The 14,444-nt window shown below is 38.8% G+C and overlaps 1 protein-coding gene across 1 annotated transcript in view; it reads left to right on the top strand.

Moving 5' to 3' along the window:
* LOC122807687 overlaps nt 1–14,444 on the top strand; it is a 1,034,636-nt gene that overhangs the window by 670,234 nt on the left and 349,958 nt on the right. The window contains exon 10 of the mRNA XM_044078639.1: nt 9,552–9,612. Coding sequence (XP_043934574.1) covers nt 9,552–9,612 — 61 coding nt within the window. The remainder of the gene's footprint in view (nt 1–9,551; nt 9,613–14,444) is intronic.

A 14,444-nucleotide genomic window follows, 5' to 3' on the forward strand; every position in this document is an offset into this window, starting at 1 on the left:
AGATTCAGTTTTAAAAGGAACTGGTACTCATAGTTGTAAAGAGGATAATGAACATTGAATAGCATTATTTTTGCCAGGAGCAAAAATACAGGATCTGAGTAAGGCCTTTGGACACTTAAATGTAAAAAAGCATGGAGATGTTTTTATTTATGTTGAATCAAATTATCTCATCTTAAGGACTCAATGACTGTTAGTAGAGAACTTGCAACCCTCTTGGATAACATAGTTGTACAGGTGTTAGGGCTTATTTTTCACAAATCACATATAGAAATGAGAGCCATGTGGCCATTGTAGTTGTTATTTGATTGATAGTATGAATTGTTTTAAACATCCAGATACAGGTTCAATATTCTTTTAAAATTAGGGAGGATTGTTGTACTACGGACCTTGTCTATTTGGCTCACTGTGTACTTTGCAAGTGTTTTTACTTTGGTAAAACTAATAGGTCTTTGAGACAGATGATGAATGAATTGTTGTATCATATTAAGAAAGGTAATAAAACCAATGCTCTTGCTAAACATGTGATGCACATTATTTCAGGTTCCTGGTCATTAATAGGTTATTTACTGCTGGACGTTTAGGTGACTTCGGTAATACAACAGAGAGGTCTGAGTTGTGTTGGATTATTTCTTAAAGGGCTGACAGAGGATCAGGATTGAATGAACATGTACCGTTAACACTTATATTGAAATCACAGAGAAAAAGCTTTTACTACTGAAGGTGGACGACAGGCAAAGGTAGACAATAAACAGCAAAATTAGATCCTGATTACACCACCACGGCTGTTAAAATCACTTTTTTTGAACAAGAGAACTTGTAGAAACTAAATAAAATAAATACTTTTATGATAAAATTCCAAGTCCCTTTACAAAGATAAATGCTTTTGGTGTTTCTTCATCAGATCATAAAAGACCGGGAAATAGGCTGAAGCTTGTATATTGAAATCACGGAGGCTCTTTAGGTAGTGTTTTAATACACAACTACACACAGACTAACATTCACTATCCTTCTTTTGCCTCTCTATCTCCTCTGTTTCCCTCCTTTTTCTCTACATCTACTTCTTTTTTCACAACACTGCTACAGTCTGTTCATTCCTGTTTTCACTAAGTTCTGTATTTTTTTATGTTATCCAGGTCGAACAGTCCACTCTGACCTGTCCCTCCCGTAACCAATCAGTCAAAGGAATTTCATCAACTATAGTACAATTGCAAGCACAACCATCAATAAAGTTGAACCACTGCCCAGTATTCTGCTGGACGCTTTGACCTCTCTGCCTGGATCTCTTTGTTGTTTAATATATGTACTGCTGGTTTTGTCTGAGTATCTACCATTAAAATAAGCCAACGATCCCTCGTACATCACCAGTACCAGGCTGCTACCCTTCTTACGTCACTGTACTGTAGACCTATTACTCTCTGCCCCATCCTGCCCTGATGTTAACTTTTGCCCTCCTCTTTTAAGTGCTATAAATTTCTTCAGCTAACAGAACATCCTTAACCTTTTGCAGTACTCTCTTTTACATCATCTTATTGCATTTTTTCCCACCCAGACTGCTCTCCCTATACCCAGTACTATTTCAGTTTTTCTGTTCTAGTCTCATTGTTTTCCCATCTCTCTATCTCTTTCTTAAATGCTCCCCAGTATCATTTCTCCATACACAAATTTCTCGTCTGACTGTCTGCCAATAGTACTTTCTATTACATACTAACCTTGACTGATTGTTTTCTGTAGCTGCTTTCTTGAACTCAACCCTGCCCACTCTATTCACCCTTGCTACGCTCGGGCTCTCTCCACTCTCCTACCCTACCCCCGTCCCACCCACCCCCTCTTTCCTTAGCTTTATATCCTTTACACCACACCCACCATGCTACATGGTCCAGTCACTATATTCTCTCAGTTAAGCATTACTAACTCCTCTACCTAGGCCTCATCTCAACACTACACCCTTCTCACACTCTGTCTACATCATCAAGCTTAATTTGACAATTTAGTCAACAACTAGCTATAGTTTATTCAGCACAGCTTAGAGTACTGTAACGCTTACTCTTAGTAGCTAGCTTTAGTCAACTTAACTCCTACTTTTATAATCTCACTCAGTTCTCTAGCATGGAAAAGCAAAGCCTCAACATGCTCCTCACTCACATTATCCCACTCTCAGCCCTAATTTTACTAACACACATTACCTCCTATCACCATACTAAACAAATAACAGCTCCTTACCATATCACATCTGCTGCACATACTACAAAATCTACTGCACTCAAACACTTCATACACCCAACTATCTTTCACATAGCAGCCTATCATCATATAGTAGTAAACTATCCACCATGTCAGCACATACATAGATCAGCCTTACTATACAGTACGTATCTCACCATAATCATAAGCCTAATTGTGCACATTGCATCCAGGTTGTCACTCTGCAGAGACATACACCCCAACCCTATCAATCTATCTGAATTCTCAGGACAAATGCACCCCACAATCTACCTTACCTCCCAGGAAATGCTAGTGATCTGCTAATACTAAACATTAATATCAGAAGTATATCAAAGTCCATGACCTACATGCTACTCTTTCCATTTACTCACCAGATGTAGTACTTTTAACTGAAACATGGCTAAAACCAGACATCTCCAATAATGAAATTTCTGCCCCTGGTTATAATTTACTATGCAAAGACTGAATAAACAAAAAGGGAGGAGGTGTTGCAGTATTATTTAAAGACCAACTAAATGTTACAACACTAGACCACTACTCCAGACCTAGGTACCACCCAAAGTTTATGTACTAACCTCAAAGTTAACATTAGAAAAACTGTCAATATAATTGGATGCTACTTCCCACCCGGTAATAATATATCCACCCTTGAGAACCTACTCCATGGGGCATCAGAGATACTCCCTCAAGAAACCATTATCCTAGGTGATTTCAACATTGACTGGTCACCATGTAAACCAACTATGCCCACTACTCATATCAACCTCCACGGTTTCACTCAACTAATCCATTACCCCACTAGAACTGACAAATCATCAAACAGTCTATCCTAGACTGGATACTTTATAACAAACCATCCTAAATAGGTCAATCTGGCTGCCTACCTGATAGTCTGAGTGACCACTTACCTACCAATATAATTAGACATCGCCCAACTCTAGAAAAACCCACCACCTTCCAACAAATACGCAGCACAAATAATTTCATCCCAACTAACTTTACCTCAGCACTAAAAGCCTGTAATTGGAATCCCATCACACAACTCAACCTTAATGAAGCTGTTAGTTTCTTTAACCCAACATTGTTAAATATACTAAACACACATGCTCCACCTAGAACCATTCAAATTAAGTCTAAATATGCACCCCGGTTGAGCAAAGAAACCAGATCGTTTCTTCGTGTAAGAGATAAAGCTTGGTCCAACTGGCACAAATCCAAAACAACAAACTCAAAACAAATATACCTAGAACTCCGAAACAAAACCAAGAAAATGATCAGAACAAACAAAATCAACTACTATCATAGCATACAAATGAAACATCAACATAATCCTAAAAAATTCTGGAAAGCTATTAAGAATGTTCTTCAGCCAGGAAAATCTAAGACCCCTTCCCCTTCTACTACAGATAACTAGTATTTGCCACCCAATTTAATAGATTCTATACTTGCACTAGCAAAATCTCAAAGCTGCCCAGACCCGAATGAAAGCTACAGACACCTTACTAATGAAAACAGCTTTACCCTTCAACTTGTCTCTGTAAACTTGATTAAAAATTACTCAAAAGCTAAATCCTACCACACTAGCTGCAGATGAACTCCCAGATGATTTTTTAAAAATTGCCACTGACATAATAGCTTATCCAGTAACCATCCTATCAACCACTCCATCTCTGAAAAACTAGTCCCTGACCTGTGGAAGGTCTCCCATATTATTCCCCTCCATATAGGAGGCAACTTAAAAGAACAAACAAATTAGTGACCAATAGCTATACTATCTCCCCTCTCAAAAATACTGGAAAGGTGTATTCACATACAAATCATGGAATACCTCAACACAAAAAATCTTCTCACTACCACTTAATATGGATTTAGGCCTTACCATAGCACAACCACTGCTTTAATGCCATTCACACATAGTTAATGGACATAGAAATGAAGGTAAATATGTTTCAGATATCTTCCTAGACCTCTCCAAGGCCTTTGATATGGTTAATCATAAGAAGCTCATAAAATCTCTGTCAGAACTAAATCTTAGCCATTCACTATTGCATGGTTTCAGAATTACCTAACAGGGAGACAGCAGGCAGTTGAATGGTATCAAGAGCTATCTCCTCTACTCCCAGTAATGATAGGGGTTCCACAGAGCTCCATTTTCAGACCTCTGCTATCTGCTATATTCGCCAACAAACTTTACACCGCCACTCCTCAGTCATCCAGTATGTATATGAGACTACATTAGTCTCTGCTTCCTCTTCCTTACAGAAACTACACCAAAAAACTAGTTTCCTTTCTCTCTGTCGAATCTTGGCTCACTCACCATCAACTAATACTCAACCCAAACAAAACGAAACTTATCTTCCAACCTACACAACATACCAATCCTCACTTATCATTTAACATCATATCAAAAAAAAAAAAAAAAAAACTACCACAGCTCCTGTTACTCACACAAAGTTCTTGGCATTGTGATTGATTGTAATATGAAATTCGATATCCATACCTTGCTCATCATAAAGAAAGTCCATAAAAAACTAGAAACACTGTATAGAAATAGTTTTTAACGAACACTGCTAGCACCACTATAGCATGCATGCACACATCTCATCTCTACACTACTTTATGCCTCTCCTATTCTAACCAACCTTAGAAATACTGAGTTAAGTAAACTAGAAGCCTGCTATAATAAAAATCGCCAAATTCGCTGCTAACGGTTTATTTTTTTTTTATCAAAAATGTTTTTATTTCGCTACTAACAGTTCTTATAGAACACATCACTGTCTAGCTCTCAAACAGCTTAATTGGCTTGAACTTCCTCACCTATTTCTTTTTAATAAACTCTGATGAAGCGTTGAAAACGTGAAAGCGCTTACCAGTTTTAATAAAGTTCATTACTGCTGTGTGCATTCGGCTTTGTTTTTACATAAGTTACATAAGTTATTTGGCTTTTGTTTTTACATAACATATTCTGATGTGCCTTGGTGTCTGTTTTCTTTTTATTTATATTTGTCTTAGTTTTCAGATCACCATTTATCTTAAGTGGCTTTTATATTCCTTGGATCACTATGTAAAAATAATTGTGATTTACTCAATGGAATGTGGCAAGTTTTGAAAGGAAAATTGTTTGAATGCAAAAAATTATTTTATTTATTTATTTTACATTTGTTAACCAGGAAATTCCGACTGGACCAGGTCCATTTTCAGCGGAGGCCCGGGGAGAAAAGCTCCGGCATCAAGTTATGCAAATACAGTACATCCAGCATACTACACAAAACAGGTTTCATCATGTATGCTGAGCAAAATATTATAACAATAAATTAATAAAAAAACTCCAGGTAAAAGAAGATATAGAACATAGGTAAAAAGACAATGTCAGTTATACATTGGTAAGAGAAGGAAAATATACCAAGTAAGATTCTACAGTTAAAAGTACCCTTTCAGATGACCAAGCCTACAGGGGATCAGAGATCCAGCATGTGATCAGAGGGCAGTTTGGGGACTTAATAGCAGTGTAGGTAGGGTTATGTGATACAAGGGCATAACCAGGTACTAAGATGTGATTTGAGGAAGTTTTTGAATATGGATGTGGGGGGGGGGGGGCAGTGGACACGGATAGGGGAAGCGAGTTCCAATTTCTGGCAACGGTGTGGGAGTAGAGTGCTTTCCCTGCATTATTGTAAGCCTTGGTGATGGAGAGGAGAGATTTTTCACTAGATCTTAGGTACCGGTTTGCAGTATAGACAGTAAGTAGGTTGGAGAATGAGTTTTTTTTTTCAGAATATTTGAGAATATTGTAGGCTGTGCCCAGATGGTGATAGTTAAGTAGCTAAAAAATTGAAAAAAATAATATCAGGATTTAGTCACACAAGGTCAAGAGGATTTATTTTCATAAGAATAAGGTGCTTAATTAAGATGAGAGATAGAAAATGTTAGAAATGGAAACATGATTGAAGTACATCTTTGAAAACTGAAACAAGTAAAATCAACAAACAAATTAAACAGTGTAAAATAATGTCTGGAGACAGCTGAAGAAATGTTATATAAAGATATTGAGCATAATAGGAAAACATTTTTTAGATGTACACGATTTGGAAGAGTAAAGAAATACAAATATAAAACCACATGTAGTTTCTAAAATGTTTTTCTCAGACACAACAGGCTGTAGATATATTTAAAACTCATATGCAAAAAAGGGAGGCAATTTCTGCTATTAGCATCCTTATTAGATCAGGTACTGAAATACGTTTAGAATATATTGAAGAAGTAATATCAAAACTGGACCATAGTAAAGCACATGGAGGAGAAAGAATTAGTAACAATGACCTGAACACTTTACATGTGTTATTCAGTAGGTCATTTACGTATAGAAAGACTGGTGATATGCACTTGTAAAACCCATCGTTAAGGGAAAGGGGAAATATGATAAACCTAGAGTCATATAGATGGAAATGTCTACTTTATTTTGGTGGAAAAACAAAGAAGAAAATTTTATTTTGAATGGCTTATTGTCAGAATTGGAAGGTTGTTACCTGAAACCATGTATCAGCATATATATATATATATATATATATATGTGTGTGTGTGTGTGTGTGTGTGTATGTCACAAATAGGTCTTTAACTACCAGTAACATGGTATTCTATAATAACACTAATAATAATATAATAATAGCTATAAATTAAAAGTGTGTTGTGATGTAATTTACATGGACCTGTCTTCAGCAGTCGATAGGGTCATACACAAAACACTGATTCATAAACTAGAATAGCCAGATATTGATATAATCTTGATAAGGTGGATAGCTGCATGACATACAAATAGGACATGGAAGGTATCATAAGTAATTGGACAGATGAAAATTTAAATTACAGCCAGGGTAGCCAAAAGTCTCTGTCCTAGGCCCATACTTGTTTAGGTTGTATCTTTTTTATTTATTTTTTTCATCTGATATTTTCTGCAGTCTGTATGCCGATGAAGTGAAAATGTGAAAACTGTTTACATCTGTTATAGACAGAGCATGTCTAGGGCGGCCGGGGTGGTGCAGCGGTTAGCATTGCTGCCTCACAGCAAGAGGCTCTATGGTTCAATCCTCGGCTAGGGTGCCTTGTGTGGAGTCTGCATGTCCTCCCTGTGGTCATGTTGGTTTCCTCCGGGTGCTCCGGCTTCCTCCCACATCCCAAAGACATGCTGTAGGTGGATTGGACACTCTAAATTGGCCCTAGGCATGAGTGCGTGCATGTGTGTGCCTTCTGTGGAAGGTTGGGTGCCGGCCTGTCAACTTGACACCGTAAAACTCCACCGCCAATCATGAGTGGACAGGTGATCCACTGTGGCGACCCCTAACTGGGATAAACCGAAAGAAGAAGAAATAGACAGAGCATGTCTGCAAAAGAACTTGATTAAATTGACCAGATGGCGTTGGAGCATACCATGCTGATAAATGCATCAAAAATTAAGCATATGAGAGAGATTTGGGAGACATAGAATGAAGTGAGAATATTTAATACATCATACAATGATTAGTCTACGGGTAGAACCAGCTTTGAGTTTTCTGATTTTGTCAACTGAGTGGTTAATGATCATTATAAAACTATAGACTACATAACACGATTTGTGAAGTCTAGGAAATCAGAAATTATGAAAGCATTGTTTCTAAGTTACATTAGACCAAAACTAGAGTATGGAATAATAATAATAAGGACATCTTGTAAGTAAATTAGCACAAGTATATTGGGAAAGTTGCAGCAGAAGTATGTCAAATCAGAAATAGACAAAAATCAGACAACATCTGAACATGCCAAAAAAATAAAAGAAAGAATATAAGGAGAAGGATCATATGAGAATAACAGAATCGTGAAAGGCCATAAATATAGTGGAAAGTACAGAGATCTCCTGGAAAACCTCATGTTGACCAAGATTTGATAGAGGAATGGTTAAGCAAAGGTGAACTGAGGTCATATGATGAAAGGCTAATAATGGTGGTCCTGGTTTGCAAAATGCATTGAAAAGGTGGGAGAAACAGACAAATATAGGTTCTGTAAAAAAGAACTGGAAACAGATGCACATCTTGTTGCTGGGTCTGATACACTCCTGGCAGAGGGCCAATATACTGAAAGGCACAATGATGTGTCAAACTGTTGCAGTGGGGACTGTAAAAACACTACAATATTGAAGTAGCTGAGAAGCATTGGAAACATGCATCACAAAGCATTACAGAGAATGATGAAGTACATATCACATGGGATCACTTATTATCAACAATTTAAAAAACAGATGCAAGAAAACAAGATATAATAGTCCGTGAAAAAAGTTAAAAATAGCATTGATCATTGAAATTGTTACATACAGTGATTACAGTGTCTTACATACACATACCAGGATTTGCAGGCAGAAACAAAAGCAATGTGACAGAAAGTTACCCAGATAGTTCCAATAGTCATAGGAGCAATACTTCTAATAAAAAAGAATTTACAGTCATACTTAGATATGCTACCAGTATATGTAACCCTGCATGAATTACAGAAGGATGCAACTCTGGGTACATTGTGGCTGCCAAGAACAGCACTTTTGTCTAACAGCAAAGGCTGAAACAATATTACTTTCATAAACTCTAATCGTATCCAGAATTAGGAATGGGGTTCATTCCCATCATATCATCACAAACCCAAAAGACTTGGAGAAATTTAAAGAAAAAAGGAATCAGTACAGTCGAAGTATACCAATGGCATCAATTTATGTGGACATTTAAGTTAAGATAGATTCAATGTCTAGACTTGTATAGTGTCTCATACAGATATTTAAGAGGAGACCTTATTCAGGTGTACTAGTCATTTAGAAACAAGTACATCTGGGATTGCTTGGGGTCGTAATGAAACAAACAGCCTGTGTAGGGAATTATAATAGGAATAAGAGTTTTTCTAATTGGTTCTTTGACAGAGTAGCTGATGCCTGGTATAGACTATGAAATTATAGGAAAGCAGGCACTAGTTTACATATTTTAAGAACAACTTGGGCCACTTATTATGGGAATGACTATTTTGGTATATTGGTAAGCTAAAAGGACATTATTGCCCATGCCTGAAATATTTATATGTATATCATATGTCTTTATATAGATTGAATTATTTAATAGTTCACTTGCGGATATGTCTGCGTATAAACATTGGGAGGGTGCAGGAGACAATAAATCAATTTTTCTGGAGAAACCACTTAATACTAAAGAACTGGGCAACTCTGGAGATAGACACATTGAAAGGCAAATAACATTAGTTTTATTTTAACTCCCTTTGTAAGGCTTGGTTTCAAACTCATAATATGTTTTTTCTTTCTTCAGGAGAGGAACAGTTATTCTAAAAAATACTACCACTTCAGACTGGATCTATGTTGTAATATCGGTAAGTAGTTATGGAGAGCAGTGCAAAGTGAGTTATCATAACCTATTTTGGAGAATTAGAGAATTTTTTCTAAATGTAATTATTTTATGCTACAAAAGACTCCCAAAGAGGGTCTATCAAACTGTAATCTGTATTAGCCAAATTCATATTTATTATTTTATACAGAAGTATAACACTGAGGCTAGATTAAGAATTGTGTTGCATTAAATGTTGCCTGCATTGATAAGTTACTTAACTGAATTCAAGTATATTCACAAGCAACCGTTTGTCACCAGATTATAGCACATTACTGGCCATCCTTAACAATCCTTCATCTTTAAATAATTGCAACATCCCTACTAGGTATATCACTTGTCAAATTATAGCAGATTTGCTGGGGATCATCACCCATCAGAATACATCATCATCACGGTGCATAATCCTCACCAAGTTACAGAATATTTATTGGAGATCACCCTTAATCAAATTACAAGTTACTAGGGATCATTACCCATAAAGCTACACTGCCATCAGTGGGAATCATGCTTCATCAAATTACACTCACTAGATATCAGGCTTTATCAGAGTACAGCATCTATACTGGGGATCATGCTTTATAAAATTACATTACCATCACTGGATCGTCACTCATTAAATTACATTGCCATCTGGAGATCATTACCCATCAAACTACAGCACCTCTGATAGAGATTATTTTTCAGGTCAAATTACATCACTAAAAATCTGAATACTATTTAGCAAAGTCCTCTGCACATGCAAAATAAAACTTAAAAAAAAAAAAATAAAAACATTGTTTTTGCTTTTGTTTTTTGCAGAAGCGTAAGCACCCTCCAAACACCCTTTAATTAGGTGTACTACTGCAGAGCTTGCACAATCTCAAGGAAAGGGCAAATTCCCCAAAGCCTGGGATTGCCAGTTTTGCATACCTCACGACCATCTGTTTTGTTAACCAAAGTGTGGCAACAAAACTTGTTAAATTAAAGGAGTTTCAAATATTATATATGCTTCCATATAAACATAGTACTACTAGCAGTGCTTATTAAGAACAGTCTTTTAAAACCAACTTTTCATATTTTAAATGGAGACTAATTTACAAAGAAAACACAAAACTGGGAAGTAACATAAAAGAAACACATTCCATCCATGTAATGATAGGCTGTTTTCTAAAGTTCATTTCAAAATTTTCAGTATTCGAGAAGACAAAGTGCTTTCCTCAAAGCTGGCCAACAAACATACAATACTTGTAAATATCAGTCTTTTTCTTCCATGACACTTTTTACTCTACAGGCACAGTTAATCCCATTAGTTTTCCTTGACAGAACAATAGCTTCTTCGTGTTTCACTGTTGCAGTCACTGCACTTGGGTTATCTGCCTGCAGGAAGCCCTCATTCGGTCCGAATACCAGAGACTTAGTATTTTTGTGTCGGTTGCTGTCACTCCAGGACTGATGTCAGGTCGTCAGGGGTATATAAACAGGCAGCCGACGCCATTACATCAGTCTTTCTTGCCGAGGAGCCCGAAGCAGAAGCAGTTTGCATGAGTGCTGGTCGGCCGCTACCCGAGTTTTCGTTTCCAAATTGAATCATCCTGAAGTCTTCTAAAGCCAAGTACCCCATTGAGGATCCTTTTTTCTTGCTCTAACTGATGTCAGAAAGAATTAACAATTGTCACGCCTGTGGAAAGCAAATACCACACCGAGATTTCCATTCTTACTGTGTCACCTGTTTAGGCCCAGATTACGATGTACCTCACTGTCAGTTTTGTGCTTTGTTCATCGCCCGAACTATTCATCGTCAGGCCCTTATTGTCGCTAAATACTTTCTCTCTTGATCTCTGTATTCCGAAATGGCTTCGGTAAGCCATCTGACTACTGATGATCTGAAAAAATGTAAGGATAAAGACAGAGACAGACTGCACAGGTCCAAACCTGCCGATGACTCTTCCTTTAAGCTAGTTGCCAGTTCGCTTTCGCAGCCCCTGATGCCCGCTTAGATGGATTTGCAGGCGGCTCCTGAGAACCGAGTCTGGTATCCGTCGAGACACTTCTTTGACTACTGAACTTGTGGATGTCTCTACCTTGGAAGGGTCCGGAGCCACCGGCTTCTGAGGAAGTTCTTCACACTACCAATTCTCGACACAAACCAACTACTTCTTTCGCATCTTCAGTTCTGTCTAAAACTACCAAGTTTCTAAGGCCAAGAGTATGAGCTATGCCTAAAAAAACGACGACCCAAACTCAAGCTCCTGTTTCCTTGCCACAACATCAAATGCTTAAAATGGCAGAAAACCTGATTATGCTGATTAGGGGAAGCAAGCCTTCTCCTGCTAAGAGAAAAAGAGACCTGTCTCCAGCAGCTTTAACAGACCAACAGTCCAATGACTCTGAGATTTCTGAATGTGTGATGTCTCATGTGTTAAGGGCTGTGTCTATGGTGTACAGGGTCCTGGGTTCAAGACCTGCAATGGCAGTTTATTTGAGTTGGGAGGTTGGCCTAACGGTTAAGGTGTTTGCCTTAGAAACACAAAGTGCTGAGTTTGAGTCTCACAAGGGATAATTGGCTAGGCTTAAAATGGCTCACAAGGGCAGTTAGCCTAGTACTAACCTATATGAACCTATATATGAACCTGTATGAAGACATGCCTTTATCTGCTTATGAGGATTCAGATGCCTTGGAATCCATTCCCTCTGCTTCCCCACCAGAGGATTTTTCTTTTGGTGAAACCCTACATACTTTAAGAGAGCATTTTCCACTGGGAATGCCAAGACTATCCTCAGTCCAAAAAGAGACTCAGAGAATTTCTAGATTTGCCACAACATAGGCCTTTAGCAATACCTCCAGTTCTGGATGTTGTGGATGATGTTTTTATGGAATCCAGCCTAACTTCTTATACTTTACCCCCTGCTCCAAGAAAACCAGACAGGTACTACAGAGTCCCTGACTCTCACAAATTTCTTTTCAAAAATCCTACTGCTGACCCAGAGGTCATTTCCCAGGGGCCTAAAAGTGTAAAAGCAACTACAGTTAAGAATCCCACTCATTCGGACAGAGATTCCAGAGCTTTAGACAGATGGGGTAAAAAAAGTTTTCACCTCCACCATTATGGCATTGAATTGCCAGTTTCACATGCTGAAATCCCAAAAAGGGAAGGCATCTCTGATCAGCATTAGCAAAAAACTACAGGCACTCATAAAATCATCTAAGGCCAGCTTCGAGAGAAAAATTGCACAGGACACTAAGGATAATCACAAGGCTTTCTTTAGTTATGTTAGGAACCTGGGTGGGAATTCCCAGATATGCTCAGAATTAGTCCAAAATGACAAAAAATACACCGAACCCACAGACATTGCCAACATCCTAGCTGACAGGTTCAGCACAAACTTCTCCCCTTCCCACCAAAGGGCAAATATCTATCCCAGCAGAGTGCTGCCCCTGACATCTCAGATGCTCAGGTAAGAGCCGCCCTCTCCAAAGCAAAAACACAGCATCAATGGGACCAGACGGTGTCCTGGGCTGCATCCTACATGAACTCCAAGAAGAACTAAACCCAAACATAAAACTACTGTTCAATCTCAGCCTTACTACAGGATATGTACCCAAAGAGTGGCGTACAACAACAGTGGTCCCTCTCCACAAAGGTGGTGCCTCAACGGATCCTGGAAACTATCGCCCCATAAGCCTGACTAGCTTGGTCTGCAAAGCTATGGAAAGGATCATCATGGGCCTCATAAATAAAGATATTGGGGACCTACAGACACTGGATCCTACCCAGTTTGGCTTTAAGGGCAGATCCTGCCTCTTAAACCTGGTCGATTTCTTTGAAACAGTCACCAAGGTCATTGACGAGGGGAAGGTGGTCCACACAGCCTACCTGGACCTTGCAAAAGCCTTCGATACAATACCCCACTCGGGCATTATAGATAAGCTTACCAGCTTAAATATAAACCCCTATCACTAGATGGGTTGCAAACTGGCTCAAGGACAGAACCCACATGGTTAGAATTGCTGGAGCCATGTCAGACTCCAAACCGGTTACAAGTGGCATCCCACAAGGCTCAGTCCTGGGACCTCTCTTGTTCGGTATATATTTCTCGGAGGTACAGGCCAACACAGAAGGACTGTGGCTGACCAAGTTCGCAGATGACTGCAAACTGGGCACCATAATCAACTCTCCAGCTGACACAAGCATCCTCCAAAAGGGCCTCATAGAAACAGATAACTGGTGCCAGAGCCATGGCCTCAAGCTAAACGCCAAAAAGTGTATAGTCATCCCCTTCAGCAAAAACAAAGTGCCCACAAATTACCACATAGATGGTAATCCATTAAGTACGGAAGAAGTAATTGGGGACCTGGGGACCCAAGTTGATAGCAATCTCTCATTCGACAACCACGTGGCCAAAGTGGTTAGAAAAACATTTTATATAGCCCACTTAATCATGAAGGGATTCACATCTAGATCAGGGGAGGTCATCGTGCCTCTTTACTTATCCCTCATCAGGCCCATAATTGAGTACAATGCCCCTTTTGGGATGTACCTTACCAGACACCTGCAGCAACTGGAAAGACCCCAAAAGTACCTCACCAAGAGGATCAAAGGGCTCAAACAGATACCATATGCTGCCCGGTTAAAGAAACTCCAGCTCTACTCAGTGGCATACCGCCTGCTCCGAGGCGATCTGTGCCTGACGTATAAAGCCATGTCCAACCCGGAATTAATGGACATGCTGCACCTCAGAAAATCCAAATCCCATCGAGCTACGCGCTCGAGAGACTTGAACCTCAGCACTGAAATAAATAGGACATGCTGGAGGGACAGATTCATAACCCAGAGG

The sequence above is a fragment of the Protopterus annectens genome, chromosome 7.part1, assembly GCF_019279795.1.
Source record: "Protopterus annectens isolate FY-2018-M chromosome 7.part1, PAN1.0, whole genome shotgun sequence".
NCBI lineage: Eukaryota > Metazoa > Chordata > Ceratodontiformes > Protopteridae > Protopterus > Protopterus annectens.